This window comes from Rhinoderma darwinii, chromosome 2 (genome assembly GCF_050947455.1).
Source record: "Rhinoderma darwinii isolate aRhiDar2 chromosome 2, aRhiDar2.hap1, whole genome shotgun sequence".
Taxonomy (NCBI): Eukaryota; Metazoa; Chordata; class Amphibia; order Anura; family Rhinodermatidae; genus Rhinoderma; species Rhinoderma darwinii.
The window spans coordinates 116,514,660-116,533,769 of NC_134688.1; the positions used below are offsets into that span (position 1 = coordinate 116,514,660).

Consider the following 19,110-nt stretch of genomic DNA (forward strand, 5'->3'; position numbering starts at 1 on the left):
TATACAGTTATATAATCAATATGGGCTTAAAGTGCAGACTCTCATCGTTAATTTGAGGCTATTCACATCCTAATTTGAGGAAGGGTTTATGAATTACAGCTCTTTAATATGTAGCTGCCTCTTTTTCATGGGACCAAAAGTAATTGGACAATTATCTCAAAAGCTATTTAATGGGCTGCATGGGCTATTCCCTCGTTAATCCATCATAAATTAAGCAGGTAAAAGCTCTGGAGGTAATTCCAGGTGTGGCATTTGCATTTGGAAGCTGCTGCTGTGAACCCACAACATGAGGTCAAAGGAGCTCTCAATGCAAGTGAAACAGACCATCGTTAGGCTGAAAAAAATGAAGAAATCCATCAGAGAGAGAGAGCACAAATGTTAGGAGTGGCCAAATCAATAGTTTGATACATTCTTGAAAAAAAAAAAAGCAATGATGATCTCGTGAACTCCAAAAGGCCTGGAAGTCCAGGGAAGACAACAGTGGTGGATGATCGCAGAATCCTTTCAATGGTGAAGAAAAACCCCTTCACAACATCTACCCAAGTGAAGAATGCTCTCCTGGAAGCAGATGTATCAGTATCTAAGTCTACCATAAAGAGAAGACGTCATGAGAGCAAATACAGAGGGCTCACCACAAGGTGCAAACCATTAATCAGCCTCAAAAATAGAAAGGCCAGATTAGACTTTGCCAAACAACATGTAAAGAAGCCGGCCCAGTTCTGGAACAGCATTCTTTGGACAGATGAAACTAAGATCAACCTGTACCAGAATGATGGGAGGAAGAAAGTATGGAGAAGGCTTGAAACGGCTCATGATCCAAAGCACACCACATCCTCTGTAAAACATGGTGGAGGCAGTGTGATGGCATGCACGGCTGCCATAGTCACTGGGTCACTAGTGTTATTGATGATGTGACTGAAGACAGAAGCAGCCGGATGAATTCTGAAGTGTTCAGGGATTTATTTTCTGCTCAGATTCAACCAAATGCAGCAAAGTTCATTGGACGTCACTTCACAGTACAGATGGACAAAGACCCAAAACATACTGCGAAAGCAACCCAGGAGTTTTTTAAGGCAAAGAAATGGAATATTCTGCAATTTCCGAGTCAATCTCCAGATCTCAACCCGATCGAGCTGCATTTCACTTGCTTAAGACAAAACTTAAGGCAGAAAGACCCACAAACAAGCAACAACTGAAGACCGCCGCAGTAAAGGCCTGGCAAAGCATCACACATGAGTAAACCCAGCGTTTGGTCATGTCCATGGGTTCCAGACTTCAGGCAGTCATTGCCTGCAAAGGATTCTCTACAAAGTATTAAAAAAAAACAACATTTTATTTATGGTAATGTTATTTTGTCCAATTACTTTTGAGCCCCTGAAATGAGGAGGCTGTGTAGAAAAATGGCTGCAATTCCTAAACGTTTCACAGGATATTTTTGTTCAACCCCTTGAATTAAACCAGAAAGTCTACACTTCAATTGCATCTCAGTTGCTTCATATCAAATCCAATGTGGTGGCATGCATAGCCCAAATCATGAAGATTGGGTCACTGTCCAAATAATTCTGGACCTAACTGTGTGTATATGTGTGTGTGTGTGTGTGTGTGTGTGTGTGTGTGTGTGTGTGTGTGTGTGTGTATATAAGTTTAGGGTCACTTAGAAATTTCCTTATTTTTGAAAGAAAAGCACAGTTTTTTTCAATGAAGATAACATTAAATTAATCCGAAATACACTCTATACATTGTTAATGTGCTAAATGACTATTCTAGCTGCAAACGTCTGGTTTTTAATGCAATATCTACATAGGTGTATAGAGGCCCATTTCCAGCAACCATCACTCCAGTGTTCTAGTGGTACATTGTGTTTGCTAACTGTGTTAGAAGGCTAATGGATGATTAGAAAACACTTGAAAACCCTTGTGCAATTATGTTATCACCGCTGTAAACAGTTTTGCTGTTTAGAGGAGCTATAAAACTGACCTTCCTTTGAGCTAGTTGAGAATCTGGAGCATTACATTTGTGGGTTCGATTAAACTCTCAAAATGGCTAGAAAAAGAGAGCTTTCATGTGACGCTCGACAGTCTATTCTTGTTCTTAGAAATTAAGGCTATTCCATGCGAGAAATTGCCAAGAAACTGAAGATTTCCTACAACGGTGTGTACTACTCCCTTCAGAGGACAGCACACACAGGCTCTAACCAGAGTAGAAAGAGAAGTGGGAGGCCCCGCTGCACAGCTGAGCAACAAGACAAGTACATTAGAGTCTCTAGTTTGAGAAATAGACGCCTCACAGGTCCTCAACTGGCAGCTTCATTAAATAGTACCCGCAAAACGCCAGTGTCAACGTCTACAGTGAAGAGGCGACTCCGGGATGCTGGCCTTCAGGGCAGAGTGGCAAAGAAAAAGCCATATCTGAGACTGGCTAATAAAAGGAAAAGATTAATATGGGCAAAAGCACACAGACATTGGACAGAGGAAGATTGGAAAAAAGTGTTATGGACAGACGAATCGAAGTTTGAGGTGTTTGGATCACACAGAAGAACATTTGTGAGACGCAGAACAACTGAAAAGATGCTGGAAGAGTGCCTGACGCCATCTGTCAAGCATGGTGCAGGTAATGTGATGGTCTGGGGTTGCTTTGGTGCTGGTAAAGTGGGAGATTTGTACAAGGTAAAAGGGATTTTGAATAAGGAAGGCTATCACTCCATTTTGCAACACCATGCCATACCCTGTGGACAGCGCTTGATTGGAGCCGATTTCATCCTACAACAGGACAATGACCCAAAGCACACCTCCAAATTATGCAAGAACTATTTAGGGAAGAAGCAGGCAGCTGGTATTCTATCTGTAATGGAGTGGCCAGTGCAGTCACCAGATCTCAACCCCATAGAGCAGCTTGACCGTATGGTACGCAAGAAGTGCCCATCAAGCCAATCCAACTTGTGGGAGGGGCTTCTGGAAGCATGGGGTGAAATTTCTCCCGATTACCTCAGCAAATTAACAGCTAGAATGCCAAAGGTCTGCAATGCGGTAATTGCTACAAATGGAGTATTCTTTGACGAAAGCAAAGTTCGAAGGAGAAAATTATTATTTCTAACCTTGTCAATGTCTTGACTATATTTTCTAGTCATTTTGCAACTCATTTGATAAATATAAGTGTGAGTTTTCATGGAAAACACAAAATTGTCTGGGTGACCCCAAACATTTGAACGGTAGTGTATATATGACATTTCCATGTCTTTAACTTTAATGTTTTTCTAGGCTTAATTCTTGAGTTAAATTCGTTCATTGAGGCTCATTTTCCGCAGTATGTGTGGCAGTTACCTGATAATAGTACTTGTTTTCTTGTTGTGTAGTTGCATGTGGTTTATTATCATTATGTTATAATGGATATTGGTTCTTCGTACACTAACATGCTAGTGAGCGTGTGCTTATACTTACAGTTACAGTGTAAAACATGGGGGAGGGACAGAGCACCAGCTTGGCAATGTTATCAAAAAGGAGGTGGGCCCTAGGCTACCCTAAACTCCCATTAGACAACACAGGTAAGGTCTAGTCACTGATTATATCTATGCCCTTATTTAGAACAGCAAAAAAAGCCTCTAAGTTGTTAAAGGGGTATTCCCAGAATCAAAAATTATCACCTATCCACAAGATAGATGATAATTGTTTAATCGCTAGGAGCCCCACCGATCGTTAGAACGGGGATTTTGCACCTTCTATTCCTCCTTACTGCTTGACTGCATTGAGGAGGACATTGAATGGAGCTCTGTACTCGGCTGTTTCCATCATTCCCATAGATATTATGGAGCAGCGAGGAACAGGGTTGTTCGGGTCCCCCATTCTAACCACCGGTGGGGTCACCAGCGATCCGAAATTTCTTACCTATCGGCTAAGTTCACGTGTAGCGTTTATACTGCAGAATTTCTGTCCGGACTTCTGTGTGACAATTCCACAGCGTATTACAGTTGCAGCAAAGTGGATGAGATTTGAACAAATCCCATCCACACGCTGCAGAAAGAATATGAAGAAAAAAGTGTGTAAACTGACAAGCCGTGCGGATTCTCAATCTGCAGCATGAAAATTGCTCTTGCAAAGAAAGCCGCGGAATTTCCCAAGACAAAATGCGATCTGACATTCTGCAGTGTTTTACCCTATGTGTGAACATGGCCATCCTGTGGATAGGTGATCGTTTTTGATTCTGGTACAACCCCCCCTTAAAAATTATATGCAAGCCAGTAAATGCTTACCTGGTATATTTGAAGACCAAAACTGCACTTCTTTAATGACTGGTATTATACCAGTTAAAATGAATATATTTGTTTTTTATCTGATTATTTCAGGGTTAATATTTGTGGTTGACAGTAATGACCGAGAACGGGTTAACGAAGCACGTGAGGAGTTAATGAGGATGTTGGCAGAAGATGAGCTTCGGGATGCTGTACTGCTTGTATTTGCAAATAAACAGGTCTGTGTAGCAATTTTCAGTGCATTGTGACATTTATGTTCATTGCATGTTCCTAATCACATCACTTTCCTAATAATCTCTTCACAGGACCTTCCCAATGCTATGAATGCTGCAGAAATCACAGACAAGCTTGGCCTTCATTCTCTGCGTCATCGCAACTGGTACATTCAGTCCACCTGTGCCACCAGTGGAGATGGTCTCTACGAGGGCCTGGACTGGCTAGCCAACCAACTGAAGAACAAGAAGTAACGATTCCCAGCCCTACCTCTGCCTCCCCAGCGTGCACCTGACTATGCCTACCCCATCCCCTCAATTCAAAATTCCCACTTCAGCCAGGGCAGGTTGGGGTTGGCTACCGACACAGACCACCCTATCCCTCCTGGTTCCGCACTCGCTTACTTTGCCGTTTTTGGTTTGGGGTGTTTTTATTGGGTGCCATGTTTCTTCTGACTCATCCAGCTGCTCTTACTTGCTCTTTATTTGTCCTTTGGAGATTTTGGGTGGGTGAGGACTTGTGAGATTTGGCAGTACGTGCCATAGCAATCTACCCCCTGTAGACAGGGTTGGTAAAAAAAAGGATTTGGGAGCTGTGCTGTTTTGTGTCTGTATGTTCTGTGGAAGCTCCCTATGCTGAAGATTGAGATATATATTTGGCTTATTGCGTTTGTTCTTAAGACAGGTTGTATTCAGTGCTTCATACAAGAATACTAAGTACACCAACAAAGTGAACTTTTTTTTTTTTTTTCTTTAATTCAAAGAAAGGGTACGTTACCTTTTGGGTCCGAAAATGATTGACTGGTATTACTGCAATTATTTATTAACATTTCATATATTTCAAGGCTGTATAATCTGTACTGTACTTAATTAGGATCTCATTCCGTGTGGTATACTGTGGTCTATATTGGCATAAATCTTTCAGGATTGGTACTGAATTCAGATTCCGTTGCTCTTGTGCTTCATTTATATCAGATACACACAAGAGCTGGCTTCTTTACTGTGTTTGAAGTGTAGTGCAATGAAGATCCCATTCCTATTAGCTAATCCCATGTACTCTGGTGATGAAAAATGACTGCAAAAGCCATAGTATTATTTCCTTTTCAACTGTCCTGAGCCAGTGGGAAAGTTCAATGTATATGAACTGTGCATGCGGGTTGTGCTTTTCATTTCTTAACACCTGCTGTAATGAAATAAGAGGTTATATGAGCACATTGTGCTCCAGCTTCACCACCCTTATTTATAATGACTGGAGCGGCTCCCAATGAAGTCATTGTGGCAATCTACACTCCTTCTGTCAGTTACATCACTGGGAGTCCATCCAGCTGATGAAATTCCAATAGCATCCTATTTGCATTAAATCCTCTAAATAAAATGAAGGGTTTTGTATAATCGGCACTGACAAACGTATTCGTGGTTAAATATTTTTTTGTGGAATTTTTATATATTTTGTCATGATAATTCTGCGAAATGAAAAAAAACAGACCATCGCACTCATGGTTTTAAGATTAATACTTTTGCAGCTTGTTACTCTCGCTGAAGCAAACAGTAAGACGAGGATTTAGTGTTAAGGTGATTCATCTTTACATCATAGATTCGAAACAGATTTTCCAAGTGACCTTTTTCTGTCTGCAAAATGTTTTCAGATGGAATAATAGGAATTCTTGAAATGACAGTAGTGTTAGATACCAAAATCATCCCTCGTATCTTTTTCTTTTCCTAAAGAAATTTGAGGTTTAGAGAGATTGCACTTCTTGTGGACCCAGGATGGGTAACTCTTGGCCCTTGGCATTTCGCACAGCATCATGGGAGATTTGATTCAGAAACGGTTGTTATTTCTTGCTGCTGTTCTTTTTTTTTTTTTTTCTAGAGAAAAAGTTATTTCATGTGTTCCTATCTCCTGTCTTCTCTGAGAGAACATCTGCTACTGCAGGATTTGGGGGAACAGAACATCAAACATGAGGCACAATGTGGTCAATATTGGTAAATATGCCATGTCTATAGTGTTAAGAATTTTCAAAGACTGTGGGCATCACTATGACATTCTTGATTATTTCATTTAATACCTGTACTAAGCTTGAGTGTAAGATCGTAACCCCCCCCCCCCACATATCTTTACTAACGTTGGCAAACTAATCTGCTGACTAACCAATGCTTACATGTGCTTATATTTGAATGAAGCTTAAAGAGGACCTGTCCGCTCTTATGACATGTCTGTTTTAGGAAATACTAATAAAACCATTCCTTATAAATTTAAACTTAGAACTATATGTTGCGCCGTTTCTTTGTTATTCCTTTCGGAAATGTGTAAATAAATAGACAACTACCACACCCCCTGTCAAATGGGCGTGACCCTATGGAGTCTGACACTTTTCAATACTTTTTAATCAGTGATGACAGAATAGGGGCACACCCTAGTTGTCAATTTATTCATACATTTCCAGGAGGAATAACAGAGGAACGATGCAACGCAGAGTTCTAAGAAAAGTTTCTCCAGCATTGTTATTTCATGGGAAATACAAGTCTGTCCTAAAACAGACCTGTCAGGAGAGCGTACAGGTCCCCTTCCAAAGTGGTTTTTTTTTGAATGCGAAGAATTTGTGGGTGCCACACCGAACTACATCTCAGTAGTAATCAGTTGAATTTTATTGATAGGGCTGAGGAGGACGTCTACACTGGAATTCTGCCATTTGTAGGTAGGGATTATGCAATTAATGACTCCTAGAAGCTACGGTGGTTGCAATAACAGTTTTTTATAGGCAATTCCAAACTAAGATCGGGACAGTGCCATAATTCAGTATTCAGAATGACTCAGGAAGTCATTCTACAAGAAAGGCAGAAGAGCCGCAGCATCCCGCATAAACCAATATTTATTTTTCTCGTGTCATTTCGTAATAAGAAAACAACAAAAACTTGTGCTGCTGTCCTTTTAGCCTTTCATGTGGTTGCTATGGGCCGTACAACATTTTCTATACTCCACAGCTCTTTTGATGAGGAAAGCCTAAAATTCAGCTTTGTCTACCAATTATAATGACGCCAAATACTGGTAAACCTCTTTTTAGACATTTTACACATGTCATCATTGAAGGGCTATTGCTACTATTGCTGGACTTTTTAGGGGAAGTACACAGGGAATGGAAAAGCTGAAGATTTTATCTGCGGATTTGTGCAGGTAAAATCTGCAGTGGATTACAGTAGCAGGTAAATGGAGGATATTTTATAAATCTCATCCACACGCTTTGGAAATCTTTCTGCATGGAAATTAACCTGCGGTGCGGATTTTATAAATCACCAGCATATCCATTTTTGTGGAGCACAAATTTGTGCGGGTTCTCCCCAGTGAATTCGATAAGGACGAAGAATTCTGTAGTGAAATCCACAACTAATGCAATGTTGCAGATTTTGCTTCTAATTACCCGCGGATCTGTACCAAAAAACGCAAATGCAAATTTTAAATCCAATTTTTTTTTATACTCCACAGGAAAATCCACAGTGGCAAAACTGCATCAAAATCCGCATGATTCCGTGCAGATTTGTCTAGCAGATTTCCTCACGGATTCTTGGTCGGATTAAATCCGACCCGTGTGGACCCGACCTTACAGAGATGTATGTATTAAAGGGAAGCAGCTCCTATAAGGTTTGGCTGGTTAAGAACCAGCAGATACACAAAGGTATGTGACAGCATTACCAGGGAAGACAAACTAGCAGTATTTTGCTAAAATATCAAATAAAGAGATGTAGTTCTATAAGTTTCTCTTTATCGTACAAGTGCTGTTTACTTTAACCCTTAAGTGAATTTAGCTGGTACCATCATTGACTTGCCCGAAGATGAATCCGTTACCCTGAGTTGCTGCTGTTACTTAAGACTCTTGGGTGTTTATGACTATATCCCTGTGTTGGGAAGAAGTGGGATTAATAAACCTGAGCTGCCGTTCTCCTCTTTCAAACCATGCAGTGCACTTTTTTTTTTAAAAATAAGGGTCCATTTTATTTTCTCCAGTGATGGTTGATTTGCTATTTATTGATAGTGTTTGGTTGTAATCAGGTTATTTTTCTCGTGTTTCTTTCCTTCTCATAACTTGATGAGTTGATGCTGTTGCCTCAATAGACTTTTTCAACTGTACTCTCTTCTCTTTTACCTCCGGTCTGTGTGGTGTATGGTTTCAGCTGGTTATTCTCTTTTTTTTTTTTTTGTATATTTTGGAATGTAAGCTGTATGTGTTTAAAAAGAAAAGAATTAAACCACTGGAAGCAAAACACAGCGTTGTTTCTTTTATTTTGTCCAGGTTTCTTGGTGGCCATCCTCCATATTTCATATTAGCAATGTGGACAAAATACCGCAGCTACATGTCAATGACAGATTCCAACCTGGACTCGCTGCTACTGTTATAATAATCCTGGCGCGCCGTCTCACAATTCTACACTAATCTCATTTAGTCTGAAGTATTGCAATATTATAACTTTGAACTTTGTTTAATTCTGTCAGTCCTTGACTGTGAAGGGGAAAAAAAAAGTAAAGTTGATCTGAATAACAATGGATTTTATAATCTATTTACAATGCAGAGAAAATGACTTTTCTTCATTAGCTGTTTTTCTTTTCATCTTTGCTAAAAATTTGTAATGACCACCAAGTAGGCAGACACTTTCCATTGTTCATGTTACGGTGTTGTTCATGTGTTGCAGTTCAGAGCTTATTACATGAGATACATTTCCCTATGTGCCCTATACTATAAAGTGTATTTTTGCAAGAGATACAGATTTCAGCATTCTGCCTGGCTGTTTCCTTACCACCCTACCTACAAAAGCAACTCTGCTTGAGGAGAATCCATCAGCTTGGTGGTGGTTTCTCCACAGAAACTGAGAACCACTGTCCTCCAGGTTCAAACTGGATGAAAAGTTAGGAAACGAAAGGTATTTTTTATAAGTAGTATACCTTCACACTGGCGTTATGGCTCCCGCTTTTACAGTAGCGATGGCCGATATGATGGATTCATTTAACCACAGCTCCTTATAGATACTATTAATTTACAACGAGTCTGTCAGTTTTAGGTTTTTTGTTTTTTACCGCTTAGAACAGTGCAGCATTTTATGCTATTCTTAAAGAGCAATGGAAACTTCTTGGAAACGAAATAACACAAATTAGAATAAAGTATTCGAGATCCATGGTAAAAACAGAAGCTCGATGCTATTGCGTACAGAGACTTCCAAAATGGTTCTTTTGTGTGCTCTGAATTGGCAGACTTTGTGGATATTTTGTTTGAAGGTATATGAAAGATTGCTTTAATTTTATACAGGGAACTTGATTCTGCACCCTGGAATACCGTAAGTATAAAAGCCTAATCCAACTGCATCCCAATCACTCTACAGTGGTACTCCTCCGGTACTTGGACTTATAGATACAAAAATCACCTATAAATTACAAGTTTCACTGTTCATCTGTCGAAAACCACAAAAATTAAATATAACATTTACATATTGATCATCTTACATTTGTTAGGCATTAGGAAATATAATACTTCAAATTATTATCCATATTATGGCCCAAAATATTAATGATATCAATTCATTAATATTATAAAGTTTACAAACCAATTGCAGCTTGTTGAACTTGACTGATACTTTAAAATTGCAGTGGGGAATATTTCGCACTTCAGCTTTGATATCTTATTAGATGCAATAGCAAAATGCCACACAGAGTAATCCTTCTGGGTAATGAGTCAACTGTTAACATTTCAAGGCAGTATACAAACTTCAGCACCTAAATACTTGTAAATACTAAGTAATTGTAAATCATAAATTGCTTAAAAAAGCAACTTGTCACGATCTCGGGGTCTGTGGACCCACTAGACCGCTCCATCGTAGCGGAGGGGCATCTGGCTAAACAACAGTCTTATAAATCTTTAGCACAGGAGTACCTGCAAGAGTCCAGACAGTAGCAGAGGCTTTGGCACGGATGGAGGTTGACGTGGCAGATGATACCAGAAGTGGGTGACTCTAGGCGTGGCGGATGACACAATACGACTCCAACACTAGATAAGACACAGAAACAAACAGTGCGGGATACAGGAAGCAGGATACGGGAACACTGGGAATAGGATACAATTAACCCCTTCCCGACGTAAACAACTTTCAGATTTTCATTTTCGTTTTTTCCTCTCCACATTCCAGAAGCCATAGCGTCTTTATTTTTCCGTCGAAATAGTACTATGAGGGCTTGATTTTTGCAGGACGAGTTGTAGTTTTTCGTAGCACCATTTATTTTGCCGTATAATGTACTAGAAAATGGGAAAAAATTTATTTGTGGGGTAGAAAATGAAAAAAACAGCGATTCCTCCATGGTTTTTTGCGCGCTGTTTTTACGGAATTCACTGTGCAATTAAAACAACATGTTAACTTTATTCTGCGGGTCAATACGATTACGGCGATACCAAATATGTATAGTTTTTTATATATTTTACTATTTTAACAAGTGTAAAAAAGAAAATGTATTTTGCGTTGCCAAATTCCGAGAGCCATAACTTTTTTATTTTTCCGTCGATTAAGTGGTATGAGGGCTTATTTTTTTCGGGATAAGCTGTAGTTTTTATTAATACCATTTTGGTGTACATGCGACGGTATGATCACTTTTTATTTCATTTTTTTTTGTGGGAGATGAGGTGACCAAAAAAAATAGACATTCTGGCGCTTACAAATTTTTTTTTTTTACGGCGTTCACCGTGCGGGTTAAATAATGATATATTGTAATAGTTCAGACTTTTACTGACGCGGCGATACCAATTATGTATATTTATTTTACTATGCTCTAGGGGGAAAATAGAAAAAGGGGGGTTTTTTTAACTTTTAATTTTTGTTATTTTTTTTTACACAAAAAAAAACCGAACTCATTTTTACTTTTTTTATTAGTCCCCCTAGGGGACTTCAACCAGCGATCGTTAGATCGCTTGCACGATATACTGCAATACTAATGTATTGCAGTATATCGTGATTCTGACAGGCATCTATTAAGCCCTGCCAGAGGCAGGACTTAATAGGTGTACAAAGATGGCGGACCTGGGGGTCTTCATTAGGCCCCCAGGCAGCCATAGCAACCATCGCCCCCCCCCCCTGCGATTGCGTTGCGGGGGGCGCGATGAGCTGTTAGAGGGGTCGCCCCCCTCTTTCTCACGATTTAAATGCTGCGGTCGGTATTGACCGCGGCATTTAACTAGTTAAACTACCGGGATCGCGCTCAAGCACGATGCCGCTAGTTACTCTGAAGTGTCGGCTGTAACATTTGCTAAGACTAACATGGGAATACAACAACAACGCTCAGGCAAGGTGTGGAAGGGCAGAGCCCTTTTATAGTCCAGAGAGATCTGGGGATAATTGGATAATTTAATGCATGTGCGCGTGTTGGCCCTTTAAGGAAGGGGATAACCTGCGCGCCCAGCCTAGAGGAAACCACAGAGCGGTGCGGCCGCGTGTGCTGCCGTCTCCTGGGAAGGAGATGTCGGCAAGAAGATAGAGGTCTCGGCCGCCAGGGGGTGAGGAGAGGCGGTGGTCCACGTCCGCAGTCATTACACATCTGAGTTGGAAAACATTTATGTTTGGTTAAAAATGATCTTTAGCATCAAGACATCCATTGGAGGCACTGACCAAAATAGCATGCAATAGCGAACAAATAACAAAACAGGGCAATGATTCGAGAAGTCACCCTCAATGTGATCATGGCATATGTAAAACGTTGCAAGACTTTTCCAATAACTGAATTATAATGTAAAAAATATATATATTTTTTATAATAAATGAAGAAAAAAAAATTCCAGCATCATAATGACTTTCTGCCCAATGGACGTATGTGTACTGAGTAACTAAGTTTGGGGAATGACCATACAATCGTCGTAGCTTGTAAATATCGGGATCATAGAGAAAATTAATCGGATGTACTAAACATTTAGCTTTTTTTTTTTATTTATTTTGTTTAATTTACAAATAAAGTTTATTGTAAAACATCGCATTGAGATGTGTAGACAACAGCAGTGTATCCTGTAATTTTACACTCCTTGAATATTTATAATCCAGAGTGTAGTCAATCACTGCCTAATGCATAATACAAACTAAACACAAACTGTTTCCACATGTAGAGATGCATAAAAATAGAACATAAACATGTCAGGTAATATTTAGCGAAAGATCAGGACCTATATCTATACCACGTTGAAAGTAGAGGTCCATAGTGTGTAATGTATACAGTCTGTGTTGGGGGGAGTAGACAGTATCAGGAGATTGCAGCCATCCCAAATGTTGGTGAATTTGAGAGGACAGTTTCTATGTTGGAATAACAATTTTTTGTGGGGTAACATACTACCAACCAGAGACAGCCATTCTGCAAATGTTGGTGCACGACAGGACAAGCAAGTTTTGGCTAACAGTTTTTTAGCATAACATAATGTCTCCACAATAAATGTATGGATATGACGGGAGTCATAATCTGCCGGGTCAGGAGTGAATAGAAAGGTCTTAGGGCACAGCGGGACAGGAGACCCCATTTCATCGTTCAGAAACTTGATCCCAGAATCCGGCTATCTTAGGGCAGGACCACACCAAATGATAAAAGGAACCCGAAGTAAGCCCACGTTTAGGACATTCGTCAGGTTAGTCAGGACAGAAGCGATGTAATCTAGAGGTGGTTTTATACGCCCTATGCAGTATGTAAAATTATGTGAGTCACTCATTATAGTTGGATGATATAAGTTTAGGGGAGGAGAGGGCTCTGTCCCACTCATCCTCAGTCAGTGGACCCACATAACCTTCCCGTTTTGCCTTCAGAAGGATGAGCCGGATAATAGGCTCATCCCTAAGTTGGAAAATCAAGTGTTTAACTGGGGGAGAAAGCAGAAACTTAGGAAGATGGAAGCTTTCGTACGTTATTTCCCCAGGCCCAGCTTTGTCTCAAGTGCATGTTTGACCCTCAAATAGAACAATTGGGAGGAGGGGAGTGCAATTTCCTCCTGCAGTTCAGGGAATGTCTTAATACCAGAGTCAGAATACATATGGGAGAGATACCAAATACCATTCTTATGCTAGGGGGTATCAAAGGAAAGCTGCAATAATTCTGAGAGAGCTTTACAGTGCCACAGAGGTGTGTGACTAGTGATGCCAGTGGAGTAGAACATACGCTGAGAAACGTCCCACACCAGCAGGGCCTGATTCAGGATCAGGTGGTCATGTAAGTTTCCACCGGTATGTAGCCGGCCACAAAACATAATATGCAAAGGGTGAGCATAGTGTGTACTAAATGGGGAAATAATTAGAGTCTGAACTCTCACATGCTCGGCCGCTCCCCATCTTGCCAGGTGGGATAACTGACTAGCTACATAGTACCATTTAACACTGGGGAAAGATACACCACCCTCATCCAATGGGGCGTATAGACGCCGGCTAGCCACCCTCAATCTACCATTGTTCCATACAAAAGAAGTGAGTAATCTTTCAATACGCTGTAATAAACGGGCTGTAAGGTATATGGGAAACTGCTGGAGAATATACAGGATTTTAGGCATTAAGGTCATCTTAACTAAACTCACTCTTACAGCTGTAGATAGGAGCAATTGGTTCCATCTGGCAATCTTGGCACGCAGAAAGGAAACCAAAGGGGTGATATTTAATGATTCAAAGTCAAAAACTGATCTGGACATCGGTATACCAAGATATGTAATAGAGGTCGACCAGAAGAGTGGGGTAGAGATCGCCGAAGCAACAGGGACAGATATATCCAATGGTAAAATATGGGACTTAGACCAATTAATGGTTAAACCATACATCGAGCCAAAACGTGTAATTATGGAAAGCACTATATGCAGGGACACCCCAGGGTCAGCGAGATCTTAGAGGGTGTCATCAGCATACATGCTAACCTTTTCTTTTACAGGAGGAAGTTAAAACCTATAATACAGGGTTCTTGAATGAGTATTTCAGCGAGGGTTTCCACTGCCAGCACAAATAATAGAAGGGAAAGAGGGTAATCCTGTCGGGTACTTCTATACAAAGGGAAGGGGTCCGAAGTCCGGCCATTTACTGCCACTCGTGAGGATGGGGCAGAGTATAATAATTGAACCCATTTTATAAATTCTGGTCCGAATCCAAATTTGAATCCAAGTGTTAAAAAAAAGGAAATTCCATTCTATTGAGTCAAAGGCGGCATCCAGGGAGACTATGACACGAGCGCCAACATCCTCATGAGTGGACTGCAAATTATTGAACACTCGGTGAAGGTTAATGGCCGTGGCTTTGCCAGGCATGAAGCCCGTCTGGTTCGGATAAATAAAAGACCGTTTTACCATATTTAGTCGTCTAGCCAGAAGTTTCACCGTGATTTTAATGTCAGTCTGGAAGAGTGAGATGGGGTAGGAATCACATAATCTAGGTTTTTTTTTAGGCAATACTACTATAGTCGCCTCCCTCATTGAACTGGTCAGTTTTCCAGAGTCCAAAGCCGCCTGGTAAACATCCAAGAGACGTGTAGCCAAAAAAATCTGCATGGGCCCTGTAAAATTCAATAGGCAGACTACCGGGTGATTTAGATGTCTGGAAGGAGGCCATGGACTCCAGAATCTCCTGTACAGCAATGGGAGGGAGCCAGAGATACAGCGTCTTGGCCAGGGCGGGGGAACTTGTCTAAATGCTTATCCCAGGTGGAGTTAAAATCACCAAGCCAGATACTAAGTACAGACGGATGTCTGGCTATAAACGACAGAGTGGCATTGAATAGTGGCAAGGGAAAAGGGCGGGGGAACATAAACCCCTATCAGGAGAAATGGTTTATGATAAAGGAGACAGTGTATCAGAACAAATTTACCACTCGGGTCCGAGAACATATCTATCAGATGAAAGTGGATTGTCACGTAGGGTTCGTGGACTAATTCATATAGGGTACCTGTGGCAGCTCGGACGGTAGCAAGGCAGTCTTGGCTGGGACTAGGCAGCAGGTAGACGTCAGGCGTGGAGTAGCAGGACAGGCGTGGTATACAGCACGGCTACAGCTCAGCACGGCACTAGATCAGGATACAGGTTGCAGGATACAGGATCAGGGAACACTGGGAGCAGGAAACACTAGAGGACTATTTGCAAGACAGACTTATTATACGACAACAATGCTCAGGCATAGAAGCAAGGGGCTGAACCCTTTTTATAGTCCAGGGACTTATGGGCTGATAGTTCATTAAAGTCCGGTGCGCGCTGCCCCTTTTAAGAGCAGGCACGAGCGTGCGCGCGCACCCTACGGGATCCGGCTGTGGTGAGACTGGGGCCAGTGCTCGCCGACTCGTGGCTGCGGCTGTCAGGGAGAGAGTGGAACTGACGGCCTGCAGCCAGGGACATGACAGTATCCCCCCTCTTACGCTCCCTCTTCTTTGGACCAAAGCGAGGGAAAAACTTCAGAAGAGTAGGAGCATTTAGGTTCTCTGGCTCCAAGGACCTCTCCTCAGGACCAAACCCCCTCCAATCCAACTAAAAAGTCTTTCCTCTCACTCTCTTGCTGTCCAAGATCTCCTTAACCTCGAAGGTGTCTGATGGACCGCTAGAGGCAACTGCAGGGCTAGGAGTCCTGGTAAAGCGATTCAGGACCACCGGTTTCAGGAGAGTGACATGAAAGGAATTGGGGATCTTGAGGGCAGGAGGCAGCCGAAGCTTGTAGGCGACAGGATTGATCTGTTGCAGGATCTCGAAGGGTTCGAGGAACCTTGGAGCAAACTTGAATGACAGCACCCTCAGTCGAATGTTCCTGGAGGACAGCCAGACCTTTGTGCCAGGAAGAAACTGAGGAGGTTCTCTTCTCCTTGTGTCCGCCTTCCGTTTCATACGGTCAACCGCCAGCAGGATGGAGGATCGAGTCTGCTGCCAGATCTGTAGAAAGTCTGTAAAGGCCGTGTCAGCAGCTGGTACCTCAGACGTATCAGGAACCGGGATAGGTATTCGTGGGTGTTAGCCAAGGACAATGAAGAACGGTGTGTTCCTTGTCGACTCGGTGGTATGATTGTTGTAAGAGAACTCAGCCCACGGAAGCAACTGCACTCTGTCATCATACTGCTTAGAGATGAAATGGCGCAGGTAGTTCTCCAATATCTGATTGATCCTCACGACCTGACCATTGGACTGAGGATGGTAGGCCGAGGAAAAGTCCAACTTCACACCTAGGAGTCCGCAGAGGGCTCTCCAGAACCTCGACGTGAACTGCACACGAACGTATTTTTGCGGCCGCAATTCACCCGCAAATCTGCGGGTGAATTGTGGCCCCATTAATTTCAATGGGCCCATGCACATGACCGTGGTTTCCACGGTCTGTGCATTGCCCAGGAGCCTGGACCGCAAAAAGATAGGACATGTCTTATAGAAATGAATTCACGCGGCCATGTGCACAGCCCGCGATTTGGGCGCGGCCCGCGGGTGACACTCCACGGCCGTCCAAGTCGCAAATCAAGGCCGTGCACACCACAACGGTCGTGTGCATGAGGCCTAAGGCCACGTTCCCACTGGTCGGATACGCTGCGTAAAAACGTTGCAGTGTATCCGACTTAGAACCCACAGCACCTTCCATCCGAAAAACCGCACCACGCTGTGGTGCGTTTTTTTGATCGGAATACATGCTGCGGAAAAAAGCGCTCATACATACCCCCTTCGTCTTCTCTGCACGTAATCCGGCCTCCTACGATGACGTTACAGGCCATATGATGCTGCAGTCTGTGATTGGCTGCAGCGGTCACATGGGATGAAACTGCAGGAAGGAAGAGAGCAATCTGGTTAAGTATGATTTTTATTTTTTAGCTTTTATTTTTCAATTAACTTTATGTATGTTTTGGTGTGTAGGAGGAACCCGGTGTACCTGCAGAAAACTCATGCAAACACGGGAACATACAAATTCCACGCAGCTGTTGTCTTTGGATGGATTTGAATAGGACCCCAGGGCTGCAGGGCAGGAGTGCTTAAAGGGGTTATCAGGGTTTTAAAAATAGTTTTTTACAGACGGACAAACAGGGAGATGAGCTCAGAGTGAAGGGCTCCCACTTGAAGCCTCAGCGGCTTGGTCACAGACAATATTGGGTCGGGCAGCGGCAGTCCATCTACCGAGGCAACGAACAGCGGCTTCTCCAGAAGGGTAATGGGCAAGTGAAGAAGATCCACAAGGTCTTGGTGCATGAAATTGGCTGCAGAGCCAGAGTCCAGGTAGGCAGAAACCGGATGGGGCCTCTCGCCAGCGACAATGGTCACAGGGATGAACAGCTTGGAGGAGAGTTTTCTATCAAATGCTGTGTCACCCAGGGTTGTCTCTCCAACCAATCCTAGGTGTTGGAGTTTTTTAGCTTCTGGGGACACAGACGCACGACATGGCCAGCGAGGCCGCAATATAGACAGCGTCCAGAAATGCACCTGCGCTTTTTCTCCTGGAAGTCAGTTTAAGCCGACCCACTTGCATCGGGACCTCGTATGGAGCAGTAGATGAAGGCAAGAGGGGTTGCTGGAAGTTTGGGGCCAGTCTAGGAAGCCTTCTCTCTTGTCGAACCTCTTGGGATATTTCTCTGAGCCTCATGTCCACTCGGATGGCAAGTAGAATTAGGTCGTCCAAGGAAGATGGAGCAAGTTCGTCTTTGATCTCGGATGATAGGCCATTCCAGAAGGAAGCTACTAACGCCTCGTTGTTCCAGGACAGCTCTCCTGCCAGGGTGTGGAACTGGATGGTGTACTCGCCCACGGAGGCGTCCTCCTGACGAAGGTTCAGCATGGCAGGCTCCTCGAACCCAGTGTGGAATAACCGCACGACCCCTGGAAGTCTCGGGTCCCTGTCATTCCCAGATTGGGTTCGCCCATGCCAGGGCCTTACCGGCAAGTAACAAATTAATGAAGGCGATCCTGGCTCCGTCTGAAGGAAATGCTCTGGCGTGCCGGGTGAAGTGGATATGACACTGGTTCAGAAATCCCCTGCACGTGCTTGTGTCTCCATTGAAATGAGGTGGCAGTGGCAGCAAGAACCGAGGATCAGAACCGGAGCTGCCAGGAGGCGTAGCAGGAGGATCATTTGGAGAGGCTGGAACAGGAGCAGAGAAGGAAGCAGCTAGCGCCGTTAGCTGCTGTGCCATAGAGTCTACTGCCACCAGAAGTTAATCCTGTCATGCTCGTATGTCCTGCAGGTCCGCCTGCATGGCTTGGGAGGATGACAGGCCCTTGAATTGACCAGCGGGGTCCATGGCCTGAGCGTACTGTCATGATGCGCGGTGTCGTCCCACTGGGCCGTACTGTGTAGCGGAATAGCAGCTGGCCAAACAGGTACAATGCAATGTCTATAGTCAAGAAAGGGTACCTGAGGCAATGTAGACAGTAGCGGTGGATTCAGGCTAAGATGAGGCTCTGACAGCAGACAGACACCCGGCGGGGTGCGACACAATAGATGCAGCGGAAGACACGACTCGACACGGGATATAGGGAACAGGCAGCAGGAACGGGTAACACTGGGAACTGGAAAACACTAGGAGACCATTTGCAATGAGAAACTTTAGGTAACACAACAATGCTCAGGCAATGATCAAGAGGGCAGAGCCCTTTTTATAGTCCAGCAGCATTCTGCGGGAGACAGTGTCAGAACCAGGAAGTTAGTGCCGGCTTCTCTCAGGAGGGAGATGC

The 19,110-nt window shown here is 43.1% G+C and overlaps 1 protein-coding gene across 2 annotated transcripts in view; it reads left to right on the plus strand.

Annotated features, from left to right (window-relative positions):
* Window positions 1–8,425, plus strand: part of ARF3 (ARF GTPase 3) — a 46,902-nt gene extending 38,477 nt beyond the window's left edge. The window contains exons 4-6 of one of the 2 annotated variants that reach the window (XR_012881383.1): window positions 4,340–4,464; window positions 4,552–7,154; window positions 7,940–8,425. Coding sequence is in view for 1 of the 2 variants with exons in the window: in XM_075852192.1 (XP_075708307.1) it covers window positions 4,340–4,464; window positions 4,552–4,713 (287 nt within the window). In the remaining variant the exon portion in view is untranslated. Of the gene's footprint in view, window positions 1–4,339; window positions 4,465–4,551 lie in introns of both variants that reach the window. The other variant, XM_075852192.1, reaches the window with a different exon arrangement.
* The last annotated feature ends 10,685 nt before the right edge of the window (window positions 8,426–19,110 follow it).